Here is a 27,301-nt window from a genome sequence, read left to right on the forward strand (position 1 = left end):
AGTCATGTATGAGAGAGACAGGGGTACATATTGATGATGCATGATGATGATGATCACATGACAGTGATGACACACTAGCTACTCAGATGGCAGTAGGGTACATATTGTACCCAACCATTTTAAATACTGTAGATGGGCAAAAACTCTGCATGCCAATCTCTCTCTCTCTTTCTCTCAATTCACTTCACTTCATTTTAATTAAATTCAAAGGGGCTTTACTGGCGTGAGAAACAAATATGATTGACAAAGCAAAAGTGGAACAAAACAGTCAAAACGAAATACTAGCAGCAGGCCAGGCAGCAGTTATTCAGAGAGAGGGGGGTGAGACAGACAGAGACGGGTGGCAGAGGGAGAGTGGTGAGGATGAGAGAGAGAATGAGAGAATGTAACACAGCTCTGTTCTGTTTACATCTTTATTTTATTCTTGTTTATATTCAATAATATGTATTTCAGGGCTTGACATTAACATTTTGAGGCACTTATCCTTCGGACAAGTACATTTCCCATTCACTTGTCCGGGCACAAAAGTCACTTGTCCAGACCACGAGCACACAAATATATTTTAATTCAACTAACTGTAAATTGGTGGTATACATGTTTGAATATTAGATGAATAATTAATAGCCCTAGATTAGAATGTCTATGATCCTTTCATGTATTCCAAACACAGCCATCCAGACTGACCTCGTCGGCATTTAAACTTGTAGCACTGCATGTGCACCCACCCAATAATGAATTAGGAGCACCTGGCCACTGTGGCAAGATTTATTACTTGTCCTAGACAAGCGGACAAGCCTAATGTCAAGCCCTGTATTTGTACATGCATTGTTTTATCTTGATTGTTTTGTTCCACTTTTGCTTTGTATACAAACCACAAACGTATGTTTTATGCTCATGCCAATAAAGCTCCTTTGAATTGAAAATCGAGATAGAGAGAGAGGCACTGGCACTGTGTCTGCCACCACTGGCACTCACTCACAGTCTCACACTCAGATAATATATAGTGGATCAGGAGTGGAGATGGGCTGAGGCACAGGGAGACTCAGCAACACAAACCAAACCATCGATCGAGAAGACAACGGGGTAAGTTGGTTGGAAACGCATACATAAATGATCTCGTTCTGTTTGAGGCATTAGGATACATTCAATGGTCAAAATAACAACTCACTTTGTCAACGATCGACGAGCTAGTAGATAGCTTTGGTTTGTAGCTAGGACAAAACTTGTCTACCAGGCAGATGCAGGCAGGTTAGCTTAATGCTAACCAGGTGGCCATGTTTGTAACGTTCACTACAGTGCAACAAGCACAACGTTAGACATTAGATATATTCAGAATTTCTGACTGACAAGTCCATTGTTATTGAGCTTTCATTTCTTTGGTTGGAACATTAAGTAGAGCTGGTAAACGTGGAGTGCAGGCTATAGCGTAAGCTAGGTGTTTAAGCTAAAGCTAACCCTGGTACAGTACCAATTTAGTCCGATGAACGACCAAATGGTTCTGTACGATGGCTGAAGTAAAGCTATTTGATGCTGCTAACAGTGTTGTGTTGTCTGTGTGTGTGTCTCGTTTGATAATCTTTCGTGTTGCCCTGATATTAACGTTACTAACTACGGTAGTCTACTGGAAAATACTAACGTTAGCCAAGTTATCCAGTGGGTCATTTGGAAGTTTGAATTTATAACGTTATAAATAGTATTAGTGTCGACTTTGGGAGCAAATTGTCGTGTCTTAATTCGTAGGGATTTCTTAATGTGTAATAAACCTACTGTACCATGGTGCTGCCTTACAAGACAGTATCAGGCCTCATTGTGAAACGTGACTGTCACTGTACTACACACTGCAGAACACCCCTAAACCTACAGGCCTGGCTGGTTTGCACATCTATGAGCCAGAAATTGTCCAGAAGGGTCTTGAACTGACAGACCTGAAGAAGTCCTGCCTGCTCTCCAGGCTGGAGTTGATCCTTTCTGGTCTGGGCAGATATGCGGCTGTTTGAATTAATTATTGAGCTCACAGAATCAGACTAAAAAAAACTCTGAAAGTATACGAATAGTTCAATTTCTTTACATTTGTACATTTTCAGTTATGACGTTAACACTGAGAATTTTCCTGTGCCAGGTTGAGGTATAACCTAGTGCCTTTCTTATTTGTCACAAATCTGTTTATGTGTAATGTGGTAGCTTTGGCATGACATAGATGTGCATTGATAAATAAGTTAAACAGACTTTAAGTCAGAGGTTAGCTTAGTCAGATTTGGTCGCTAGAAGAACAAATGTGTTTGTGTTGGTTGAGGGAGTGAAGGAGAGAGATTCCATGCCAGGAGCAGCATGACGGGGCTTGTCACTATGAGGGCCTCCCTCACAGTAAACTCGCTTACCTAGGGGCGCCTGCCTGGTGACGTCACGTTGTCTGTTTGGTAATGTAGGCATAAGTGGTCAGAAGGTGCACGCACATCCCAGGCTAATTCAACAGGTGCTCGAACAAAAGGAACAAACTGCAAAAGAAAGAATAAGTCTGCACACCGTTTTGAAAGCTCCCAAAAAACGTTTGTTTACCAAGGCGGGAAAAAAACGCAACGTTTTGGCCTCCCAATAGACCTGACGAAGGCCACAGAGGCCGAAACGTTGTGTGTTTTTTCTCCCCCGTCTTGGTAAATAACGTTTTTGGGGAGCTTTCAAAGCGGTGTGCAGACTTATTCTTTCTTTTGCGTAATGTAGGCACGGAGGAAGGAATATGGTGGAGATGAATAAAGTAGACACAATGTGGACTTTCGTGTTGGCTATTTCAAAACTTAGATACTAGTAACCAGTAATGTAAATACATACTCAATGTAATGGGTCCCAGCTCTCCAGGGACATTTTATGAGTCGTACTTCAACAATGTTGGAGTACAGTACTGTACTGATACAGTAATTTAGTGAGTCACAGGATGTAGGCTATTTTGCATCACTGCGATGGATACCTACTGTATGTATGCGTATATCTTTTCTACGTCCGAGCAAAGCCCCGCCTGCCTCTGATTGGCCAACCGACACTGCCGGCCTTACCAGAGTTTCCTCCAAGGTGGAAGATACATGCTGGATAGTCTGCCGCGAGGTTACTCCGTGGTGGGAAATGAATACATTTTAAAAAAGTATGAGAATGACAGATTGGCACGCGCAACAGTAACTTTTATTTTTGTGGAAGAGGCAAACTAATATTGTTTATTCCGTTGGCCTGTTTTATTTGTATACATTTGTAAACTTGAAACATTATTGTACTGTAAAAAGGTCTCTTTTCCCTTGATCTCTATCTTTTTTAGTGTAATAGTATTGGTTTACTATAATAAAATTAGATTGATATACGATAATCAACAGTTCAACACTAACACTTTAATTTAGAACACAGCCAAATCAAATCATAGTACATACGTGTTCAATCAATTATTCAATCAAAGCAAACGGCACAAACGATGTTAGTTTGCCTCTTCTACAAAAATTAAAGTTACAAGTTACTGTCGTGTGTTGCCATTCTCTTGTACTTGTACTGGTGTATTATTTCCCACCACAGAGTAGCCTTGCATCTCGGAGGACAGGCAAGATGGGCAGTGTCGGTAGGCCAATCAGAGGCAGGCGGGGCCTTACTATGTCTATGCTCGGACGTAGAATAGATATATGTAAATGTATACCTTTATTGATCCTGAAGGATAATCAGGTGTCGTACAAGTAGTGAGCTAAGAATAATTAGGTTCTTCTTTACTTCGCTAGCCATCTACAACTTTCTGTTGTAGATTATCTTGTAGATGATTTGTACTCTCTTCCTGCTTTCACACTATTTTGTCCCTCCCTCGCTTGGCTCCAGTGTGGAAAGTTAACGCCAGTATAAACCAGCCAAATACTTCTGGCTGGTAAGCTAACACTGCCATCACTTTTTCAAGGGGCTGCTGACACCAACCATCATTTGGAAGTTTGGCTGCCTGGTTAATAATGAGTGTAACTAGATAAATTGAAATTGTAGTCCAGACAGTAAAATTGCCATATTCATGTGTGGTGGTGGTGGTAGCAGATGAAGCTGGATATGAGTGAAATCTGTGTATCCCATTGCCAAGCCAAAACCCGGCTGAGAGACACGTGCAGGGAGCAGGTAATGCATGGAGCGAGCACTCATTTTGCTTCATGTGATACCCTATTCTGTCCCGTGTCCACCACAGCTTGCCAAATTGGATGGCGCGTTTGGCGATGCATGAGGGCGAGGCTATCGGCTGCTCAGCGTGGGCACTCGATTGACTAATGGCTCGCTCAGATTTGCTCACTCGTTTGTTCTCAAGTGAATTAAAAAGTCATGCATTTGTTGTAAATCTTGCACATACCAGGATGTTGAGTGAACCAAAAGAATGTGGCTTGGGCGCTTGGCAATGACATATATGTGAGTGGAATGGACTTTAATCTAAGGAAGCAAATCTAATACTAGTACAGTGTCAGTATTTTATCTGTTTACAGAGGTCACATTGGCAGACAGACACAGGTCCATAAATGAAGAAACATGAGCATCCATCCACTGTGGTGTTGTCCTGCTCTCCCACACCACCACCCCTTTTGTACTGTTTATGACCTGCTCTGCTCTGTGTGACCAAAGGGTCGTTGTGTGATGGTGGACAAAGCTTTCCTTCAATCTGGAAAGAGTGAGAGTTTCTGGAGCTGTGTTTGAGTTAGGAATAGGAAGACAGCTCCTAGTCAGTGAGCGCTACATGCCCTCTTCTGACCTTCTCTTCAGCCTGACCTTTAACCTGCTGCAGTGCTCTCACAGTCTGTCCAACTGTCTTCTGCTGCTCACGTAGCATTGGAACATCAGGCTGTTCATTCCATTCCCTCTCTTCTGCACATACACAATCTTGTCTGTCATGGAATAGCTGCAATAGCATCTGCTAAATCAAAGGGTTTGAGTAGACATTTGTTGGGCGCAGGACTTGATGCGACATGTCATTGCGTTAGCCTGTCTATTATTTTTACACAAGACTGTGGCGAAAAGATGTCTATAAAATAAATTGGCCTTACTACATTGAAACCCTGCACAATAATATTCTCAGTGTTATTTCATCCATAGTGAGAGTGTAGTACAATTGGATGATTGGTCCATGCATTTTTAGTTACATTTTTGTACACTCAAGCATTTCATTAACAGGATTTTTACTGTCTAGGCTTCAGTGTAGCTCTAGGGTCTAGGCATCTAGATTTGGTTGTTCATCAGCAAAGGAACACCATATAAGGATTAAGGAACTCTGGTACAAAATGACCAAATGCTACCAAGCCACCTCTCAGACTCGCATAATTGTTTGTTTAGCGGACTGGTCACAAAGTCAACTTTGATACTGTTGCTGCTTCTTTGAATACCCGACCCGTGTGCATATAAATGTGTATGTGCTCATTTGTATCTCATATTATGGGACGACTTGGGAAGATACAGGCCTACAGTGACTCTCTCAGGCCTGAGTCGATCCACAACAAGCAGGCCTTTTGTCCCGGCTTTGCCCCCTTCCCTCCCACACAAGGCTGATAATGTCCTGGAGAAAAAGAGAGTCTTTATCTTTCTTTTTCCGAAGTGTAATTTTTTTTAGACTGACTTCAAAATGACAACCGCTGAAACAGGGCTGATGTAACAGTATGCTCACAACAATGTTGCTACTCCCACCCACGCTGGTTTCACATTGAGAGAGATTCTCACACACAACCTATACACACACACATTAATCATTTACTATTATATGGATTTCCAGTGAGTAACTGCTCTGTAAGGTGTGTGTATTGTCGCTTCTCAGCAGGTTAAATATTGCCCAGTCCCTGCCAGCCATCTCCTCTGCGCATGTTTTCGCTTCGTGTGAAACACGGCTCAGCTTGTGTGTGTGTGTGTATATATGTGTGTGTGTGTGTGTGTGTGTGTGTGTGTGTGTGTGTATATATATATATATATATATATATATATATATATATATATATTCATTTAAAAACAATCTCTCTCTTTCTAGGCCACGCTCAAGTTGCTCTCAGCTGTGGAGGAGGGAGGGGGATGGTGGGGGCTGGCCAGAGGCTCGCCAAATAGGATGAGAGTGAGCGGAAAGAGGGAGGAGATAGCAGACAGAACGGTGTAAGAGAGAGGAGAACAAAAAAGGGAGGGAGGGTAGAGGCGATGTTGGAGAGAGGGGGAGAAGACAGAAGAGCTGCAGACAGAGTAGGCGATATAAAGGGCTAAAGGCGGGGTTGTGGTTTGTGTCACATGATCGCCTGCCAAGCCGTGCTGTGGTGAGCTCCAGGTGGCAAGAGAGACCGGAGAGGGGTAGAGAAAGAGGGTGGGAGGAAGCTGGCAGAGCTCGCCACAACGAACACTGAAACTCCTCATTTCCTCGCGCTCTCCTCACACCCACACCCCTCTCCACTTTCTTCTCTCTTTCCCTCCAGGATTTTGTCCCGATCCCTGCTGCCGTCCACTTCCCCATCGCCATCACCACTGCTCCCACCCCCCTCACCCGGATCCTCTCCAGTCCCGGCCCCAGCGGGCCAGGGAATGTCCCGGTGTCGAGATGCCTTACGTGGATCGGCAGAACCGCATCTGTGGCTTCCTGGACATCGAGGAGAATGAGAGCAGTGGCAAGTTCCTGCGGCGCTACTTCATCCTGGACACTCAGCAGGGCAGCCTTGTCTGGTTCATGGACAACCCACAGGTAAGACAGCAGCATGGCTGGTGTTAGCTTAGCCCGTAGCAATCTGCACAGAGTCTCTGCAGGGTAACAGCAGGGGCTAATGGGTAGCTTAGTTGTTAAAAAGTGATCTTGGCTGGAAACCCGCAGGTAATTACACACTGGCTGATGTTTGCTTACTTGCCAGTGACCTGAGTGGGCACTACACAGGTAACGACAGAGGGCTAAAGTTAGCTTAGCGGTCTGGTGTCTTGGCTGTCTGCAATCGGTAAAGCGTAGCCTCATGCATGCTGGCCCACGGAGGGAGAAAAGTCAAGTAACCAGCAATAATTTGTTTGAAATTTGACAGCAGACAACGCAGGTACAGAAATGGGACTCTGGCGAGCATGTTCTAGTTAATAGCAGTTATTTGATAAAGTGAGCTGCCTCATTGACAATCAGGATAGTAAGCGCTTCTGGTAAAGTTAAATACTTTGATCCAAAGCGTTCTGGGTAGTTTACAAACCTATGCACATATCTAGTCAGTTACACAAGTTTGCTCTGAGACTGTGATGTGAGGATGCAGCACTCACTCACTCACTCTCACACTCTCACACACACACACACACACACACACACACACACACAATTCAATCAACTGCCTTGCTCCTTTGTTTGAATATGTATAGCACATTATTCAGAGTAAAGATGTCTTATTTGTCAGTGTTCTGCTACAGTACATGACTTGTTCATAAATCATGTAGGACAGGCGATATATTGAATAATTCAGTCCTGTTCTTTTTATAGCTCTACAAAAAAATCTGAAAATTTAATGACATTGAATTTAGATCTAGTTCCGAGCTATGGAAAGACTCATTCAGTCGCATTTATGTGAGTATATACACATACACATACAGTATGTACATAGCCACAAAATGCTATTCAGCGTTTCCTTTGCCCTTCCACCACACAATTCAAGTGTTTCATTCCAGAGAAAAAACTCTTAATGCCAAATTGTGATTCCTTTTAAAATTTCAATGGGCATGCAATAGTTTGGTTTAATAGTCTTTTCGTGCCCATAGAACCTGCCTGTCGGAACGGACTGCGTCGGCTCCCTTAAGCTCACCTACATCTCAAAGGTAAGCCCTGCTCCTGCAGCTTTTGGAAGGCGATGTTTGTAAACATGACATTCGTGGTGTTTAAGTATTCTATGGCTGATGAGCACACGTCTCCTCCCGTTTCCTTGTAGGTCAGCGATGCCACGAAGCAGAGGCCTAAGGCAGAGTTCTGCTTCGGTAAGAACACACACAATTAATGTTCAAAAACACGGAGCATGTCAGTGTGTCACTGTAGCCTTTGGGAGGAATGCACACTGTCCTTGTCTCACCCCTCAATTTCAGCCTAGAGTGACATTCCACACATTTTCACCGCTCCGTCGATCAGGTAGCCAGCTGTTTAGGTAACACTGACTTTATGGGTGGTTGTCAATAATGGTTAAGCTTTTTATTTATTTAAAACACAGTTAAAAATGCATCCAGAATGTCATGATAAACAGACCCGGGACCCAAGTGTCCATGATAAAACATAGATCCAAGTTGTCTGAACAAGGAAGGGAATGTAACTTGAAGTGTCTGCAAACGGATGGCTCTGTGACCTCACAAGGCCAGCTGCTGTGCAAGGTTTAGGGGCCAGTGGTAGATTATTATTTCTTTGTTCAAACGTAAATTTTCACAATCAACGATTCGTTTGTTAGTTTCTTTCTCTTTCTTTTTCCCCATATTAAATATAGGTTTGAATATAGACTATTGGTTGACAGCCCTGTACAACACCCATGCACAACTAAGTAATGTATAACTCCGGCTTAAAGTCATTCATACCGTGACCTCCAGCCCTGTGTTGTGTGCCTGTGCAGTCTCGACAAATGGAACGGAGAATGTTGCATAAACAAGAGCCATCAACCCATAGCATTGGGAGGTTATTGAGGCACAAACCTTCACCCCCCCTGTTATTGTTTACCAGCAACCAGTGCGTGTGCGCGCTGCCCTGACTATGTGTGAATTTGTGTGGGCTCGCATGTTGAGATTTCCACAGGATGCAGACATCCTAATCGGAACCCAATTCAGAAAAGTAGGAGAGGATATTTTTAAACCTTGGCTTGCGTGCCACATGTTAAACTGATCGCTACAACCTCCCTGCAGTGACTTAGAAGGAATGGTACTGGTCATTTTCAGGGAAAGTATTATGGGACGTCATCTGACCGAAATGAAACTCTCTGAATGGCAGGTTGTGAATCATGAATGTGTGCGGACATGTTTGCCAGCCAGCATGCAGATATGTGCATAATGTTTCCAAGACAAACCAAGTCATGTGTTTTTGTGATTCACCTGTGCCTGACGCAACTGCACACATAGTTTGTGTTCACCAGTGTTGGACACTTGAGTACTAGCCTCGATACCCAGGCTTTCATTTTGTCTGTGCGAAGGCGAGAGGAGTGGCCAGGGCTGACGGACAGATCGGTGAGATCCAATCAGGGCGTGCGCAAATCTCAGCCGCGACCCACCCCTATAGACCAGAAACTTAACACGTTAGCTCATGCTACTTGAGTACTGACTGAGTACATTATTTTATACTTAAGTATGAGTATTATTTTGCAAGCATGTGACTTTAATTGCATTTCTAGGAAGGGACATAAACTTACAAGAATATATTGTGAACTAGATTAAGTGCCCCTTGGGAGACAGGTCTCCACCAGGGCAGGTCAGGTTGTGGCCTCCTGGTGGAGGTATGGTATGGCCAATGTGAAAAGGGTGCCATTTGTTCTTACGCCTTTGATGGCAATTGGATGATTTGAGGCATTTTGTTCCAAAAATGTGTTTTTCAAAAACTGTTGGTTGTGCTATAACAGGCCAATGTGAAAAGGGTGGGATATATTCCTCAGCTTAGTAGGAAAGTGTGTGTGAAAGATTTCACGTAAATTGCACGCTGCGTTCATGCTTTTTGTTCAAAATGGGCCAATCCTGCAAACTTTGAAAGACAATGTTAGCCAATAGACCTTGCGGTAAGTCCCAACCCCTACTATCAACAATCCTCCACTGAGGACCGTGTTATGTCGGCGTTTTTCCGAAGAGGAATAGAAGTATTCATATCAACAACATCCATACTATAATAACGCCATGGTGAAACGTTGCTGTTAGGCGTCCTGCAACAGTGCTTCATAGGTACCAAGAACGTTCAGGGCATTTTCTTTTTATTCCTTTTCCCGTGGGTGACATGCACATGTCAATGTTTACAATATGGAGGTGGAGGAGGCAGCAGCAGCGGTGGCGTCACTCGCTCACCCTCCCTGCTACTAAATCATACTATTAATGATGCCGGAGATTTTCTTAGTTTTAAGGGTAACTGTTGTATAATTGCAATATTACACTCGGTGTGGTTTAACGTGATTATGGCCACTTCAGTGATGCTTGCGGAACTCGACTACGTCTCGTTCCTGACGGCATCACTGTCGTGCCAATAATCCCGTTAAACCACACCCTCTCGTGTAATATTGCAATTATACAACAGTTACCCTTAAAACAAAAAAAAAAAACATATTTTTTTAATGACGGATGTAGTCACTACGACCACAAATATCCCAATAAACTAGCTATAGCCTAGCCACTGAGTTTGCTGCGCTCTTGGAAAACAGAGCAGCTGAATTCTTTGTTTTGATTAGGTGTGGAGTGGTGCTCATTTGAACCACGACTGTTTCAACCAATCAGATTGCCTCCTCGAAACGACTTGTTGTATAATAGCTGGTAACGGACACACGGATGGACGGTGTGCAAAACATACTCTCTCCCCATGCCTTCGGCCTGGTGATCTTCAAGCTCACACCATGGCGCGCTGTGAGCTTGTAGATCGGCTAATTTCAAATTATTTTATATTTTAAAATGTTATAAGTCTTTTCAATACAGCAATTCATTGATTGTCTTGTCCACTTTTGATGTTTACAGAATGTAGAGGCATTGTAAGACATGTTTTTGTAATATGTCCCTTTTTTAACTTTAATTTAACAAAGTACATCATTACATTTGCAATACATCATGTTTCTAATCCTCCACCGCACTTCAGCGAATCACCTGGAGTTACTTTTACTCTGTACAGTTTACCCCCCCCCCCCCCAGTATTATACGTGTGAGGTGAGCCTAACTTTTATAGTCTTAGTAGGCTAACGGGTACATTCTCCTTATTGGTCCTCTCTGAATGAGATGGAGAGAACGAGGAGGGCATGAGAGAGTGAGGCTTTGCATGTGTCCCAAGAGCTGGTGCAGACAGAGTTGCATGCACGCACACACTCTGAGGGAACTAGAAAGAATTATCTCCATTGTGTCACAAAGTTTGAGCTATTTGCAGCTCGTTTCACCCTGACTTACCAGTCAAGCTTTAATGTAATTTATCTTCGTGCAGTGGAGGAGAGAGACAGAGAGGGACTTTGGGGTTTGGACGATGGGTCAAGAGAGGGGGATGGATGAAAGGATGTAGACTAGAGAGAGGAGGAGAGGCATAAGCGATGCTTTCAGTGCCTAAATCACTGATTCATAGCTAATCGGGGGTTGACCCAAAAACTTCTTTGTGATTGATAATGGTGTGTGTCGGGGTTTGTGCGAGGGGGAGAGAGAGAGCATGTGTGCACTGTGCACAGGCCAACTTTCACAACTGGTATGTAATAGTGCCCTGGAAAGACAGGCTATGTGCTATTATCCTTAATCACTTAAGCCCTATTTTATATTATTAAAAAAACTTGGCCTGTATTGACATTACCAAAACAGGCACGCCAGGCTGAAAGTGGTTAAACGGTCTTTGCCCTTATGGTGTTAATGGGTGAGTGTCGTAAGCTGCGGGCTGATATTGCCTCCAGCTAGGTCATCCAGTGTAAGTGAGGGCAGTATTAGTGCAGGGAGAGAGTTTGCTCCCAGGCTTCTCTCTCACTTTCCAGTTCCACTTGTCCATGGTTAATGGAGCCGTGATCTCAATACGCCCCATCCTATTAGCTACACCAGGCGGATGGTCAGACAGCCCGCGTATGCAGTAGTAGTCGGCCAACTCTGAAATCTGCAGCGCACAGAGCACATGGGCAACAAGCGCTCATCACTCGAGTTTGGTTCCGTTTATCAGAAAAGATGAACTGACGGTGGTGCAGTCGCTAGCGCAGTCACCTCACAGCTAGAAGGTCCCGGGTTCAATTCCCACCAGGGACGCTGTATGTCATAATACATAGGTGGGGTTGGCGAAAGGGACTTTCTGTGTGGAGTTTGCATATTCTTATGAGAGGAGATGACGTTTGCACACCGGTCTTGATCTCCAAACCTTTTATTAACACATTCTGTACAAAACACGTCTGGAAACGTCATAAGGATCAGAAACGAGTAATACCTTAGACGTCTGTGGACGTCCTAGCGACGTCCAAACGACGCGGGGCGAGATAATAATAATCAGAATTATTCCTATTTTTTTTTTTGGCATTTCGCTTTTCGCTTGCCGTATGCTAACGCTCTGTGCAAGTATTAGCTTGTCATTGACTCCCATGTTAGCGCGGCGGAAAGAATGACTCGTATCTCCTCATCCAGGGCGCTCTCCGTGGTGATGAATGGATCGATATGCTGGCGCTGCATTTCTGCTCCTCATCCGTCTCTCCCGCAAAATATGAACGCTTTTTGGAGTTTATATAAATATATTAAGATGATCGGGGATTATGAGCTCACTTTGTCAAGTCAACTTTTTTAAGAAAGTATTTCCGGTTCTTGGCTTTCAGAGTAAATGCGATCAGACTACTCTGGCACTATAGCGGCCTTTATTTTGATGCACGTTGGCGTACTCAATGTGTTAAATTGAAGAAAAACAACGTTCCAACCCATTCGGGTCTTCGTCAGGTGTTTGCATATTCTCCCTGTGTCCCCTAGGGTTGAAATAACGTGTTCCTTTCACACACTACATCCTACCGGGGAAACCTCTCCCCTGTCAGGTGATAAGAAGCGGCCTGCTCACTCCTCATGCATTGAAGGAAGCATGAGCTCAGTTTGGGGCTCTGCCTAGGTTGTCAGAGGCAACAGCTTAGGCAACTGGTACCGGGTGAAAAATGGGATAAAAAAAATAGGAAAGAGGAAAAAAGAAAACTCCTCCAGAGAATTGGGTCCTTTGTTATCACCACTACATCTCCACTAAATTGTTGTATTGTTGGAAACATGGCAAATCTAGGTGCAAAAATGCTAGGTATGGGACATTATATTCACTAGTCCTTACCCGTTCTGAATATATGAACAGCAAATCATGTTCAGTGTGCGATGTAATAGATCACATTACTGATGGGGGGGGAATTGTTTACAGATGGTCTTGGGAAGTTGTGTTGGGCACAAAAGTATAGGCTAATTAAATGCTGTAGTACAATCATAAGTACACCATTGATGTGTGATGTAAATATGGTGGTGATATTCTGCCTATAAATGGAAGTTATTGAATATTTTCAAGTTCGGTGTTGCACTTTGTAGACGGTCCCTAACCGCTCACCGTCTGCTGCCCATGGGGATATAAGCTATTAAACGGTGAACGCGGAGGTTGGTTTTTTGGGCTTCAAAGCAAGTTGTAGTTTGTTCTTTATATAATCAGGATAAGAATTTGATGTTTTGTGTGATTTAGGAACGTGTCGTTGTCATTGCATCTGTCTGTATGTATTTTGTCATTGTGGTGTTCCGACGGCACGGGATCTGTCTTCCCCAAAGTCTCCATTTGGCCACCCCGAGACCCCGACAGATAAGCATTCCGTTGTGATCGTGCTGTTCAGTGTGTCACGCAGCCACGCTGCGTGCACGCAGGGCTGTAACCTGTCGTCAGTGTCCAGGCTTTCAGCGTGCATGTAGCCCATGTGTATGGCACGGCGAAGGAGGTGGTTGAGGAGGGGGCGGACAGTGTGGTCTCGAAACAGTGTGTGTGTGTGTTCACGTTAACATGCCTCCGTCCAACTGTCGGAGCTTTCAGGTGCCTGTGCCACGCAACCCGGCCGCGATGCTTCCCCAAAGAAGAAGTTATGTCGACTGACGCAAGAGTAGCTGTACTATGGGTCCGAGTTGTTTTCCTCGTGTGGGTCTGATACATAGGTCTGATGCCTGCCTGGGGGTGGTGTGAAAAAGGGGAAGTGCGTTGGAGAATGCAAGGGGAATGTTGCGCCGGAAACTGTGTCCCAGTATTAATCTGTGTCCGTCCAAACATGCATTTCACTGGTGACACTGGTGACACGTGATTTGCGGGGAGTGATGGGTGCGGTTGGATTATTTCATATAAATGGGTATATGTAATATGCATATGAATATGAATACAAAGTAGTGGTTGAGGTGTGGACAGGCTAGCTGTTGTTGTTGTTCATGGTGAGATGTGTGCAAACGGTGTGGTTTAGTAGGAGAAGAAGGCCAAAGGATGCAACACACACACACACACACACACACACACACGCGGCGCCAGATTGTATAGGGCACTCTTTGTTGTGTTGCGGCGGTAGCTAGAGGAAGCATGCCAGTGGGATAACGGTGAGAACGGTGGCCTGTGATGCAGGTGTCGCTAAGGGGCGGAGGTGTGTGAGGGTGCGAGGTTAATTCACTAATAAATTCATTATTAATCATTAATGTGTCAAATCGAAAAAAGGGCTTCGTTAAGACCTCCATATTCATATGGTCAATGCCTGTGGGAGTGATTGGTGTAGGCAATGAGGAGATACGGCGGTGTTTCTGACACACACACAGACATTGTTAGAATTATAGTATGATGATGATGATGATGTCAAAATGTAATAATCTTCTTATATTGACTGAACCATTGCTGACAAGTGTAAATGGATACAGGAAAGTAAATGGATACAGGAGTGAATATGTAGATAAAATGCTGCTGTTCTACATTACGGCACTTGTATTTTCTTTTTTTCTTCCACTGGTGATGACGCTCACTCTTATTGTTTGTGCTCATGTCATGCAGTCATCAATGCAGGGATGAGGAAGTTCTTCCTGCAAGCCAACGACCAGCAGGACCTGGTAGACTGGGTCAACGCACTCAACAAAGCAACCAAGATCACTGTGAGAGAGAGACGAACACACACACGCACACACACACACACACACACACACACACACACACACACACACACACACACACACACACACACACACACACACACGGGTATCCGGAAAACTTGCCAGTTTACCAACTCGTCGCGATTTAGTGCATTTTAGTTTTTACTTCACCTTAATTTAAATTGCATTGAATTGAGAGAGAGGGGGGATAGTTGTTTAGAGTTAACACTAGAGAAAGTAGGAATGCTAAAAGTTTCAATTAGTAAACAATTCCTGAAATGGTAGGCCTACTTATCATTGGTATTCACATACTCGCCTTTTTATCATCATCTAGCTGACCATTTCATTGCACAAAATAATTTGATCACTTTGGAAATGAACTATAACATCTGTGAGTTTGACATACTGATGAAGACAGCATGTTAGCATAACGATTAAGACATTGATGAAGAATTTTCGCCGTGGCGACTTGGTAAACTGTGGAGTTCTCCAGTATTACTCTCACACACACACACAATACGCACAGCACACCTAATGCATACAAAAGCATGCACACAGAAATGCACAGCGCACATAAACACATGCATGCATACAGACTTGTACACAGAAGCATGCACTACAAAGTACAAATGCATGCAGAATAACATGACTCATCTTAACACTCTCATCCACACAAAACACTTTCCTTTTGTTCTCTTGTGGTTTGAGCTTAGGTTGAATGCTTTTGGAGCAGCCATTATTTAATTTCTATTATACACAAATAAGTGAGTGGACCGTTGAGCCATCAGATAGTGAGTCAGAGCATGACTAACAGGATGCCTTGTATTGTTGTTGAATGTTGCCCCGGTTTGCGGGAAAGAGGAGTATTTCCACTGTGCTCTATGCGTCCTACCACGCAGGCCTCTCAGGAAATGGCTACCAGAGAGGGTTGTGAAATGAACAGGCCCGTCAAGTTCAGTCCGTACAGCGACAGAATGGTGTGAATGTGAACCCAGTTGAGACACACTGAATGTCTCATTTCTGCGTCATACCTGTGCTATGACGGGAAACCTTGTAAGGGCCTGAATATTTGGTTGAATTGCTGTGTGTGTTCTTCCCCACAGGTCCCAAAGACATGTGACAGCCAGCAGAATGCAGAGAACCAGAAAGCCTCGCTGGATGTCGCAGGGCCCAAGAAACAGGTCTCCTACAAGACGGAGATCATAGGAGGTGTCCCAATCATTACTCAAACGCAGGTAAATGGAATACATTTCTGCACATACTGCCATACATGCCTAACCTGACGCTGCCAGATCCAAGAAGCTTGCTACACAAATTTGTTTCACAGCTTATATACATGCCATCAACCAGTCAACAAAATGAACTATAGGATACATGTACACTAGTAGAGATTAAACCATGAATCGATTGACAAAATAAATAATTAAACATTTCAAAATATACATGCTTGACTCGGTTCCATATCATAATTTATCAAGAGCATTTACCATAATTTTTGTACTACACCAATGTAGACAAATAGAAGAGCTCTGATCGATCAGCCAACGGATAAACCGATCTTTTATATCATTTAAGTAGTCAATCAGATTATATAGTCGCTTTGCATCTTTGTGACAGGCCTAAACATTCTCCCCTTCCTCCCCATACACGGAGGAACTGTTTTGTCGTGGGGTTTGACATAATAGTTTTGGAATATTCAAATTCTCCCTGTACTCACAAGATCGGTATAGGCCGATCCTGAGGAAAGATACCCGTGATCGGGATCTGTCCCAAAAAACCTGATCTGAGCAAAAATACCTACCGGTATCTTTTAATTGACAAAATCTGTCTGGGCGCCGTCCAACCGACTGTGACTGTCGTGTGTCTCCCAGGTGACCCAGGGGTAAGCAGTGCCATGTGTTAATTTGGTCAGACCAACGGTTTCTGATAACCAAAAGAACTTGTATATGTGTCTGATTGTCTTGATTGTCTGATTGGACCTATGGAGACTGCACCATCTCTCTGTGTTTGGTCCGGGGGATGTCATCAGTTGTTTTTTTGTCAAATATGTTTTTATTGAACAGATAAATTATTACAAACATTATGATATGAAATACTTTTTTTATGAAACAAAATGAAAGAAAAGATAAAGACAAAAAAGATAAAGAAATCCCTTAACCCTCCCACCCATACTGCTCAGTGACATTGCATACTATGATGTCATCAGTTTGTGATGACATCAGAATTTCCATATTTAGTTGGGATGTATAGTGGGTAACATAATGGGTACTCTGACAGCAAAGTACATTTAGAAATGGGTATTGCATAAAAGTGCGGGGCATAATTCCTGAGTAGGCTGAGGTGCCCGGACCACGCTACCGTAGCCTTCCGGGCCGATTTTGTACAAACTTGATGTTTGCGTCTAACTGCACAACTCCCCCTCCAGCATGAAGGGGGCGACGGTGCAGAGGGGACAGAGCGCGAGGCCCTGCGCCGCTCCCACAGCCAGCTGCCCTACTTCCTGGGAAGACCGTCTCAGGAGCAGACAGTCATCAAATCTGGCTACTGCGTCAAGCAGGGAGCGGTGGTGAGTTCTGTTCAGGATCATTCATAAGACATAATACCGCATTTTTACCTTGTTCTGGAAACAAGCTATGGTCATACTACTACTGTACTCGGGTGGCTATGCTTGGCCAACACCATGAAATTAGGCCCCTGGCTCTGTTGGGGAAAGCCCCTGTGGGCTGGCCAAAGAAAGAAATCCAGTAGAAATGAATTAGACAGGGGGATTTGCTGGTGTCCTCCTCATTACGAAATACTCAGCAAGAGAAAATTGTACCACATTTTTAGAAACCTTCAATCATGCTAAGTCAATTAAGATACATTTTGCTTACAACAAATCCAATGTCTATTTTCATCTTTGCCAGCCAAAATTGTCAATACTAACATTTTGTTTCTGTCTCCCCAGATGAGGAACTGGAAGAGGCGATATTTCCTGCTGGAAGAAAATGCAATGAGTTATTTCAAATCAGATCTGGTAATTCACTTTTGTCATGATTTTGGGAGGACTTCAATACAACAGCGTGCAATGGTGGCAACAAGTGGCTTTGATTCCGCCCGCACAGCCTTAAGCCAGGAGAAACAGCACAAACACACACTCTCCCAAGTCCCAACATGTTACAGCCCTACACCATGGAATTTGGAACCTCCACTTCTTATGTCCTAGCTTGTCCTCACACACACACACACACACACACACACACACACACACACACACACACACACACACACACACACACACACACACACACACACACACACACAGTCACAGTCACACACACACACACACACACACACACACACACACACACACACACACACACACACACACACACAACAGCTAGCTGCTCTACTCCTGTCTGCATTTGGGCCAGTCCTTATTCGACACCATCTGCCTGGTTATCAGCAAGGCCATCAACTTTCGACTCTGTAGTGTCTCTCTAGCTGTGCTACTGGCTAGAAGTTCTAATTACCAGATGAGTAGTTACTAGTTAAAGTTATCTTGTGAGCCCTAATTAAGCAGGACCACTGTACTGTGATGTGTACCTTAAGTCAATAAATTGTTGTCAATGATGTTGCTGCCTATTTATGAGGGGCACTAGCCCCTCCTATGGCCAGCTTTGTGGGTCTGTGTGAACACAAACATTGGCTTGTGATTGGCTGATCACCTCATAGCGATTTGATTGGCTGAGAAAGTAAAAGTGAGGGCAGAAAAGTGATTGGCTGGGATGACTTGTGATTATTTGATTGGCTGAGCACGGAATTAAAATGTTTCAGTTGCGAAATATGCCAGACTCCCGTTTCTCATATTAGTTTTCCTTTCCTTTCCTTTTTTGCATTCTCACATGTACAGCATTATTGATAAAAGCACATTGTTCATGCAGTCAGTTTCTTCATGGACTCTTTAAATATGCACTGCGATGCTATTATTTGTGTTTTCTCTTTTTGTCTTCAGGAGAAGGAACCGCTGCGAATGATCCCACTCAAGGAAGTGCACAAAGTCCAGGAGTGCAAACAGAGGTGTTCTAACAAGTCCCAGCATTCACCTGATCTTACAAGAAAGAGAAAAAAAAACTCTCCACAAAGATTTACTGTCTGAAGAAATGTAGCCTTTGTCTTTTCTTGTTAAAGTGTAGCTCAGGTGTATTTTCTGACATGGTTGTAATGGGATTTTGTTTTTGTTTCCCCCCCTCGGTTGTTGTAGTGACATCATGATGAGGGACAACCTGTTTGAAGTGGTCACCACGTCAAGGACCTTCTATATACAGGTAGAATGTCCATTCTGAAGGCAACATGCATGTTGTTAGGCATCACAGTGCTGGGAAAACTCTATATTGTTTATACTCCCTTCTTTTCCTTAATGCTCTCTCTCTCTTTTCTTTTTGTCCCTTCTCACTCACTCAACACCCACCCAAACTATCTCTTTGTCCCATGTGGTTCAGGCGGACAGTCCAGAGGAGATGCACAGCTGGATCAAAGCTGTGTCGGGGGCTATCGTGGCCCAGCGGGGCCCTGGCAGGTCTGCTGCTACGGTATGTGTCTGGCACTTCACTACACTACAATACCCATGTCCACTAGAAGCATAACAGACTACAATACCCATGTCCACTAGAAGCATAACAGACTTGGACTCGACTCACGAAGTCTTGAGACTGATTCAGGAGCCTGGACTAATTCCTTACTTGACTTGGACTCACACATGCGTGCATAAGGGGAGACTTGTATCACCTCACCAACAATGGCCAAAACATTGTTGCCTGTAAAATGACAGTGTTTTGGCAATAAAAACTAAACGGCAGAGCAGAGCTGTGTGCAGACTTCCTATCTTTTTACACTGATACTCGCTGCATGACCTCGGGTGCAATGACTTGAAATGACCTTATTCTCGAACACAATTGTGGACCAAATTAGTCAGTCCAAATAAGGGTACCAGTTATGTATAGGTGATGCTGTATGAATTGGGTGTTGGTCCCTTGCCATTTTGGGTATTCAGCATAATCAGCAAGACAGAGTGAGTCCGATAATGATGTGAAATATTTGACTGGAAGAAGAGGGTTTTTTTTAGACTGGCTATAAATCTCCAAAAAGGAAGTGGTGTCATTGTTGCCTTGCATGACAGGCACGGTTATATTTATTGGCAGCAAGAATAAGTCATTCATTATAATCTGTTAACTACATGAAAATGGCAAATATACGGACTCCCAACCATTCACAACATGTTGTGAGCTTGTAGATGGCAAAGATATTCGTGTAGAGGGGGAAAAGGGAGACGACCAAGACAAGTATAGACCCTTGAGGTAACCATGGTCGAAGAGGTTAATCAATTTTGTTCTTACAAGCATCCTATGGTACAACATGCACAAGGATATGTCTAAAATCTACTATCTACTATCCAGTCCATGTAGTAATTTATTTTTATAGTACAGACTTATAAGGTGTTAAACAGGCATTTAAGCAACCAAGCAATTTCAAATATTAAAGAAAATAAAAAGAAACTGCACTGACCAGTGCTTTATAGAACTGCACAACTCCTGCACCACTAGCTCACTTTTAAGTCAATACATTACACACTTTTTGAGACCAATTCATTGCCAAGATAGCTTTTTTTCATCTGGATATTTGTTAAATTCTGACGATCGGGTTTGGGTTAGACAGAACATGTGTTTTTCACTTTTTTTTAATTAAATCTTATTCATAATCGAAAGTAAACCCAAGACTGACCTACTATATGTGTTGGTCCACTTCTATCAAGTCTTTTTACGAATGGGTGAAGTTTGAGTAGAATGAAATGAAATTAAGTAATGAAATGTCACTGGCTTAAATGGCCTGTCATTTTGTGTCTGCCCCGCTTCCTATGGGAGTCGACCCCGATTTGCTTGTTTAAATCTGTTTGATCAGTGCGTCTAGTTGCTGTCTCCTCAAATTATTTTGTCAATTATTTCTCCCCTTCAATAGTACCAATTGGTATTGTATAAAATATGGTATATCAACAGAAGAATATTGCATTGTTTGGGCAACTGCTGCCAGCATGGTTCGCTCAGTGTTATTGAAGGGGAGAAATAATCAACCAAAATAACGTTTCTGAACTTTTTGTGAGGAGTTAATTCATAAAACATCAATCATGTACAGTATGTTATACAATATACGTATGTCAATGGCAGTCATTGTACATGGCAACAGACAAAAGGTGGCTCCATTTGTGGTATGTTTAGTCCAGATCAAAAGGATGTTCTAGCAAGCACAACTCTGTTGCAAACTCACATAAAAAAATGACTGTTTCAAATGCAGATAAAAAAATAACTTTAGAAATAATCATGAGATTATCCTATTTGTGACTCAAATCTGGGATTTTAGACGTCACACGTTGTTTGTGGATTTGTTTTAAAACTTGAACCGTGTGACTTCAACAACCCGCGTCTGCACTCCATGATCGGGGGTCTAACTAGGGGAGCAACTGCATGCTCGGGTTCCCTCTCCTCCATCCTCCCCCCCCCCCCCCCCCCCCCCTTCTTTTTGGTACCAACTCTCTTCTGTTGTCTCGGTTTCTAGCCTCAGGAAACGGCTTGTGGTCGTTTCTCCGTCTGTGCTGCGATAAGTTGGTGCAGCCCAAACTACTACTGCCTTATGTCCTAACCTTCCCAGGTTCCTAATGTTCAGAGCCACTCAACCTGCATACACACACAGGAAGCTAAGCATTCATGTAGAATGCAGGGCACAGGTAAAGCCAGATACACAGTATTGACTGCAGAGGGTATGTTGTCCTCCATGGTTAGGTAGTAACCTGTACCTACTTTACTGCTCTGTGTTTCTTTACCTTGGACTCTTTTTTATTTTTTCTCACTCCCACCCCCCCCCCCCCCCCCCCCCAACTATTTTCTCATCCCTTTCCCTCTCAGTCTTATTCTTTTTTTTATCTTTCCTTCCTTTCTTCTGTCATTCTCTTCCCTGTGGGCGGACGGCCCCTCTGCTCTAATCCAGCTTTGCACTGTGTTGTTGCAGATGCGGCAGACCAGACGGCTGTCGAACCCCTGTATACAGAGGTATACGTCCCGAATCGGGGAGTGCAGCAGCACGTACGTCCTAAAGCCCCACCCCCAACCTTGCCCTTTATAAAAAACTAAAAAGCTCGCCCTTTATTATTATTATTATTATTTTATTTATACTTTGTTTCCACTCACTTGGCTGGCCGTTTATATTTAATTTTTTTGTTAAGTTTTGTTTTGTTTTAGACAGCACAGGGAGAGTGGGTTGGATCGCTTTATCCCTTCCCAGTCCCAACACTCCTTTCCTAAGAAAAGAAACCCTCTATACGGCTGCAAAGAACCCAACAATCCCTTCCTTCACCCCTCTCTCCTCTCCTCGCTGCTCCTCTTGCCCACTGTTCTCTTTCTCCTTTTCGCTACAGCTCTTTTTAATTCCACACTTTTCTACACTTCTGGATATGAAGTGCAGTTCCTGCTCCATTCCATGCTGCGCCCTCACAGCCAGCTCTGGGCCAGGTTACGCTTTTAATATCACCGTTAAGCATAATTTCATATACCAGTGAGGTGCGTTTGATTCGACTTCTCCCTCACATGCCAAAAGGAGCATGGCGAAGGGAAATTAAGCGCACCTCGAGCCTCTCTAATGCATGAAAGCGTTTCGACGCACATTATTGCCCGTGCACTGATGTGAGTTGCTGAACAGAGCTTTCTAACGGTCATGTAACCACTGGAAGGACCTTCTGCAGTCATTGGCTCCAACCGGCTCCTCATAGCTTATTTCACCTCAGCCCTCTTTCCATTACTGAGAAGACAGTTCTACATATGAGCCTGTAATATGATCACGCACGCACACACAGGCGTGCACGGTATGCAAGTGGCAAACATGCGCACAACGGGCAGACACTGCACTGGCTACTTGGACATCCCCGGCCGTGGAAATCTGTTGCACACACCCCCCTCCTCCCTCTCCCTATTTCCAGTTCTCACTTTCTGTATCACTTGGTGTTTGTGTCTTTCACTCTCTCTATCTTTCTTTGTTTCTTATTCCTCCTTCACGGCCCTGTTCTTTCCATCTCTGCAGTTTGCTGCAGCTGTGTACCTGTCTTAGATGTGTGACATCCTGCTTGTCTCTCCTCCTCCCTCCTGTCCGCTGCCTGTATGTCGACTCTTCTCTCACCCCTCTCTCACTCACTCACACACACACTCACACACTCACACTCACACTCACACTCACACACACACACACACACACATCGAAACAATAACCCTGCTCCGCTCCTCTACCCTTCTCCTTTACTAAAAACACTAAAACTGCAATGCAGAAATGGTGAAGTTTTAACGGTCTTGAAATACTGACTTAACTAATACTGTAACCACATCTGGGGGGTTCAAACATGTCAATCCTGTTGAGCACAGTGCCATTCTTCCACGCATTTGGAAGAACCCTTACTAGCACACACTTACCTGTTACATGTTTTGCAGCAAACTTGATGCCTTGTTGTCCTCACTCATCTCTCTCAAACTGCTCAGTGGCTAATCCCTTTTTTCCCCTTTTATTTAATTTTATGCATTTCCGATCTCTGCTGCCCCCCCCACCCCCCATCTCATCTTGTCTTTCAGAGAGTGAAATCTGACAGTGACAAGCTGTGAAAAAACAAGGCCTGCAAACAACTGACCACCGCTTCCTAAGACACTTCTCTCTTCTTCTGCTATCCTCTGCCACTACCAAGCTATAATCTACTTCCTGCTGCTGTTAATACTATTACTACTTTGCTACTTCTACTACTGCTACTATTACTACTACTACTACTACAACTACCACCACCAGTCTATCGTGGCTCCTTTCTTCAGCATCTACTACTGAAACTACCTACTACTTTGAAAACTCAACTCTACTACAGCTGCGTCAGGCTCCACACTGCAGCTCTGGTGCTAAACTGAGTCTGTAACTATCTCTCGCTCTTTGAAAAAAATAAACAAAACCTGCTCGTCTAACAGATCATGTATTTTTATTTTGTCTCACCGTTTGTCTAATATCTCCCTTTTCTCTTTTTCCATCCCTCTCACTCCCTCCACCTCAGGAACACGGTGGCCGCTCCTCCCCTTCCACATTTTACCGCAGCCCAGCGGGGCCCCCCGCCCCTCGCTCGCCCATATCTGCCGTGCCACCCGGTTACCCAGAGCGGGGGCCTGCTCTCGCGGGCAGCACATGCCCGCAGCCTGGCGTGGGACAGCGAGCACTTCATGAGCCTGCTGCCACGGCCCAGTCACAACCCAGCGCGCCTGTCTCTGCAGGAGACGCGCCTGGCGAAGTGAGCTGCGAGCCGCCGTTGTTCACCGCCGCCCCCGTCACAGCCACCGACTTGGAGTCACCATGGCGCCGGCGCAGCAGCTATGAGCCTTGTGCTCTGCAAACGACCCTGAACCTGGAGGATGCCGACCTGCCGGTGAGCCAGGTCTGACCAGCAGTTTGTAGTTCCCTCGCCTTCCTCACGTAATTTCTACTTAAAAATTGTTTAAAAATACTCTCTGGCCTGGCCTGGACTGGCATGGCGCAGGTAGAACCTTACGTAGACCACAAGGAAAAACACTATGTGTTAGGAAAGCACTGGCACTGGATTTCAAGCCAAAGCTGATGGCGGACCGAGTGTACGACTAGACTAGAACACTAATCCGAGATGTTCTCTCTGCAAGATCCCGTTAGTGTGAGCCAAACAGCGGGGGCCGGCATTGAACTTAACTGGTTGTGTGCGCCAAAGACAACCTGCTATTCACCCAGCCCCTCTCCACCTGCCTGCCCTTGTATTAAAATGTATTTTATTTATTTACCCATAGTCAACGTTGTCCGAGAAGGGGGAAAATGTAATGACACGTTAGTTTGCTTGTGGCTATTAAAATGCAATGAGAGAACTTTATTTTAACCTGCATAACCAGCTGGCTTAAGTGCACAAAGATTTGCTCGACAATATTTGTGGGGCCCGGTATTTCTACGAACCATTTTGTGCCAAGTAAATAAGGGAGCTTTTAAAGGGTGCAAGCTACTTCCTATTCCTAATGACTGAAAAGAGTACTTGAATCCAAGACTCTATGTTCACCGCTTCTCTAATCGCTGTACTAATATCCAAATCTGTGCGGTGCTTTCATACGCTCAGTCATTTTAATTGTAGTACTCTGGACTTGGTGTGATGCATTTTAGGCAAATTTCCAAAATCCCAAATCTAGTCTAAGACTAAATCTGTTTCATGTCTTGTATTTCAAAGTCACCGCTAGGTCATGGTTTGCGTTTTAGAACCGACTTTATGTGAAACTGTCTCTGTGACCATATATGCAGCCACAATGACTTGGTGTACAGAGTGTTATTCCATTGTCACTGACATACACATTGAGGAACGGTACCACTGACTTCGTCAGCTTTTTTACTTTAATTAATTTAATGTCGCCTTATGTGTACTTTAATCGGGTAAAATTCAACAATTCTTAGTAAACTGTGCAGATGCCTTGTGCTATATATATATATATATATATATATATATATATACTGTATATATATAATCATAATGTGCATTCATTTAAGTAGCAGTTCTAGTATAGAATCAATTCACACTTAAAAAAAAAAAAACAGCCACATATGAATACATATACACACAATGGAACCCGATCCAACAGCCATGCATTGACAAGAAACCGGCGTGACATTTGCCTGTGCATACACTTTACATCTTAATTATTCAGCCGACTGGACGCGTACATTACCTTCAATCCACACCATTCTCTAATAGAAGCTTGGCAAATAGGCACACATGAAGTCCTCAAACAACTTAAATGTTTTAAATGGTTATGGGTTTAACTTAAAAACAAAGATTAGCTCAGATACTTGTCCCTTGCATGATACAATTTTAACAATGTCCAGGGATTGGCTTTCTGTTGCAAGAGTGTGTGTGTTGTAGATATATTATGTTGGTGTGCTCTTAGATGTTTCCTGGCATTGTTCTTTACCTGTGTTGCCAAATTAAGGTTACCCCAATAGTAGGCTACTGCTAAATGGACTTAATTTAAAAAATAAATCCTAACCGTAGTCCTGCTAAGTAATAATAACTAGCCATTAATAAAGTGCCTGCTTCATGTCAGCCCCGTACCACACAAAAAGCCAAGCTATTTCACCCTTTTTCTGTCTTGTGTAATTGGTTTGAATTGTCTTTATTTATTATGTGGATGACTTGGAAAATAATAAACACATTGTGAATGTGCTTAGGGGTTTTACTGATGAGTTTTTAATCTCTCCGGAGCACAAGAAAAATAGAATAGAAATTGGACTCACTAGTCCTTAACGTTCGAATATATGAACACAATTATGTACAGTGCGAGTAGTTAATTAGATTGAATAGCTTGTATTGATGTACTGTATGAATTTTGAGCCGACTGATGTAATTCTTTTGCAATTAATTTTCGTAATTATTTTTTCTACCAGGCCGAAGGCATGGGGAGAGAGTATGTTTTGCACTCCGTCCGTCCGTGTGAGTCCGTCCGTCCGTTACCAGCTAATCTCCGGCACCGTTAACCCGGTCGATGCCAAATTTTGCACACACTCCCTGGATGGCAACGATGAACCTCTGCCCAAAGTTTTCCAGAACGGCCTGTTATAGCGCCACCAGGAGGTCGACTTTTACTCCTCCAGATTCTGTCAAAAAATCCCGCAAATCGTTACACCATCTCTGTCACACTAATATTTTAAATTCCATCCTAATTGGCTAACATTGGCCTTCAAAGTTTGCAGGATTGGCCCGTTTTGAACAAAAAGCCTGAAATCATGAACGCAGCGTGCAATTTATGTGTATCCACCCTTTTCACATTGGCCTTTTATAGTGACACCAACAGGTAGATTTTTGCAAAACACATTTGCCTCAATGTGTTTTGCCTCAAATCATCCAAGGAATAAGAATAAATGGCACCCTTTTCAGATTGGCCTATTATAGCGCCACCAGGAGGCCAGGCCCTGACCTGCCCTGGTGGAGACCTATCTAGTTTATGAACCTCTCCAAGTTTAGTAAATATAGCTTTTACGATCTCCAAGTAAAATAATACTTTAATTGGGAGTCTTCGGTCTTCCCATTAAAGTGAATGGAGAAATGTAATAACTAGTGTAATAATACATTGAGATGACCTGCATAATGGAAATTCATATCAACTGGGCAAGCCAGTGATGAGCGGAGGCGTGGGTGACATTGTCTTAATTATATGTAAAATGTAAGATAGAATTCAAGGAGTTGGCCTACAGTCTATTTGCTCTAGCACTCAGCAAAGCTTACACTGCCCTCTTGTGGGAAGAATTGGGATATTTATATTTAGATAGCATTTTTATTTCAACAGATGCGAATCGGGTGCAGGCAAGGCATGGGCATATTGCCTTTCACCAATACATCAATTATTTATAAACTAAACGTTGACATGCACAAACATCCAACGGACAAATAATTGAGGACCATGTAATCAAACGCAAAAGGACAAACAATTGCCTAGACATTGCCTAGACATTT

The 27,301-nt window shown here is 43.6% G+C and overlaps 1 protein-coding gene across 5 annotated transcripts; it reads left to right on the forward strand.

Moving 5' to 3' along the window:
• The first annotated feature begins 958 nt into the window (after positions 1-958).
• On the forward strand, positions 959-26,014 carry LOC308328502 (pleckstrin homology domain-containing family A member 1-like). Of its 5 annotated transcripts, XM_080782360.1 has the most exons (14): positions 959-1,083; positions 6,432-6,694; positions 7,732-7,788; positions 7,899-7,944; positions 14,651-14,748; positions 15,849-15,980; positions 17,171-17,311; positions 17,693-17,761; positions 18,740-18,804; positions 18,989-19,052; positions 19,227-19,316; positions 21,784-21,857; positions 22,849-22,923; positions 23,849-24,236. In XM_080782360.1, exons 2-14 carry the CDS (start codon positions 6,554-6,556, stop codon positions 24,081-24,083), a joined length of 1,287 nt encoding a protein of 428 aa, XP_080638486.1. In that variant the 5' UTR covers positions 959-1,083; positions 6,432-6,553; the 3' UTR covers positions 24,084-24,236. The 5 variants fall into 5 exon arrangements, with proteins under 5 accessions (XP_080638486.1, XP_080638489.1, XP_080638490.1 ...); XM_080782363.1 differs by lacking the exon at positions 22,849-22,923; XM_080782364.1 differs by lacking the exon at positions 21,784-21,857 and having other exon boundaries at positions 23,849-23,958.
• Positions 26,015-27,301: the final 1,287 nt, after the last annotated feature.

This window comes from Protomyctophum bolini, assembly GCF_963924005.1.
Source record: "Protomyctophum bolini genome assembly, chromosome: 14".
NCBI classification, from domain to species: Eukaryota; Metazoa; Chordata; class Actinopteri; order Myctophiformes; family Myctophidae; genus Protomyctophum; species Protomyctophum bolini.